Source organism: Camellia sinensis, chromosome 10 (genome assembly GCF_055761805.1).
Source record: "Camellia sinensis isolate YWXY chromosome 10, ASM5576180v1, whole genome shotgun sequence".
NCBI classification, from domain to species: domain Eukaryota; kingdom Viridiplantae; phylum Streptophyta; class Magnoliopsida; order Ericales; family Theaceae; genus Camellia; species Camellia sinensis.
Window position 1 is genome coordinate 136,566,869 of NC_138970.1, and position 1,606 is coordinate 136,568,474.

Consider the following 1,606-nt stretch of genomic DNA (forward strand, 5'->3'; position numbering starts at 1 on the left):
GCCAGTGCTACTCCTATCTCAGGTTCACTGTTGTTGGACTCACCCTCTGTACTCCGTTATGCCTCAGTAGGTAGGTCAATCTGCCCCTCTGTGACTTCATCCTCTTGCAGCTGTAGGTCAAAGAAAATCTCAAAGCCGAGTAGACGCCGCTTTTCAAAGTTCAACCATGGCTCAAGAAAACCGCAAAATGGGAAGTCTTTCCCCTCCCGGACAAAGCGGCCATTCAGAGTTCCCCGAATTGGTCTATGTACAAGCTCATAGTGCTTCTCACTTTGCTTAGCTTTGGCTCTTCCTGCCATTTCTTTCCCTTTTCTCACCCAGTCCTCTTTGGTAGGCATGTAGGACAAGCCAAAGGCATGAGGGTTATGCAGCACTTTGGCTAGTGCAGCAACGCCCTTCCGGTCGCTCTTTCCTAATCCCATCCTAGGTATATGTTATAGCTTGTTCATGAGGTAGACTGATTGAGCAATGACGTACCACCCCTCATCAATAGCTAAGATATCTTGTACCATCCGGGCCTCAGCCAAGGTAAAACTGGACAAGAAAACATCCCCGTCGCCGTGTACAATCTCTAGTACTAGTGTAGTGACCTCCGGCGGAGGATGTATAGATGAATTTTTGAAAACAATGGCCCCCCTTTTCCAAGATTATACTTCAGCATCTGATGCAAGGTGGAAGAAACAACTTTTACTTAGTGCAGCCAGGGTCGCCCAAGTAACAAGTAGAAGGTAACTGGAACATCCAAGACGTGAAACTCGATATCCTGTTGGGCCGGTCCTACCTGTGTTTTGATCTGAACTGTTCTCATCACCTCTATGCTTGTGTTATCGTAAGCCCGGATCACCTGGGCTATTGGTACAAAGTCTGCCAGCTTCAAGCCAATAGCATAGGCCACGTGTGATGGACAAACATTGATTGCAGACCCAATATCAACCAATACAACCGGCACCCACTTCTCTCTACATTTAACTGAGATGTATAGCGGGTTGTTATGCTCAGAGCCCTCGGGTGGCAATTCCTTTTCCGAAAAGGTCAAATATGGCGAAACACCTCCCTGGAAGACAAGACCAACTAGTTGCTCTGGAGTTGTGTCGATAGATAGCTTGGCCTTATCCATTGCTCACAGGACAGGTTGTTGATGCATGCGTGAAGCCATAAGAAACCCCCAGATAGATATGTTCGCGTGGATCTTCTTTAACTGCCTCGGTATAGCCTCCTCCTCTAATAGTTTCTCCTTCTATTTTTTAGCGTCTTTGTCCTTTCTGGAAGCTTCTGGTTGGTCCAGGTGTGGGGGCTTGAAGTATCGCCCGCTCCTAGTCATGTGATCGACTTCCTCAGAATACCAAGTGTCGTCTGGCAAGTCTTAGCCCAAATCTTCATTGGCGTGGGCAAGATGCAGATCATCACCTTCCCACCATATTCCTCTGGCAACCGACAGGCAATTGTTCGATTCCATTGTAAGTATTCTCATTTCCACATCACAGTCATTCCCCACAGGGCCTTTGGCTTTTCCAACTTTCTGACTATTCACATCCCTTTCCTGTTCAAACCATTTCAATGCGGCCTCTTGGTCTGTATTAATAGTACTAACAAGGCCCGATTCCTG

General features: G+C 47.3%; 1 protein-coding gene across 1 annotated transcript; it reads right to left on the minus strand.

Annotated features, from left to right (window-relative positions):
- Positions 1–691: 691 nt before the first annotated feature.
- Positions 692–1,117, minus strand: LOC145800717 (uncharacterized). Its single transcript, XM_082890446.1, has one exon. The coding sequence runs from the start codon at positions 1,115–1,117 to the stop codon at positions 692–694; it is 426 nt and encodes a 141-aa protein (XP_082746572.1).
- Between the last annotated feature and the right edge of the window lie 489 nt (positions 1,118–1,606).

What these genes read in the sequence shown, in the direction of transcription:
- LOC145800717 (XM_082890446.1), bottom strand. Translation starts at nt 1,117, where the DNA reads ATGGATAAGGCCAAGCTATCTATCGACACAACTCCAGAGCAACTAGTT.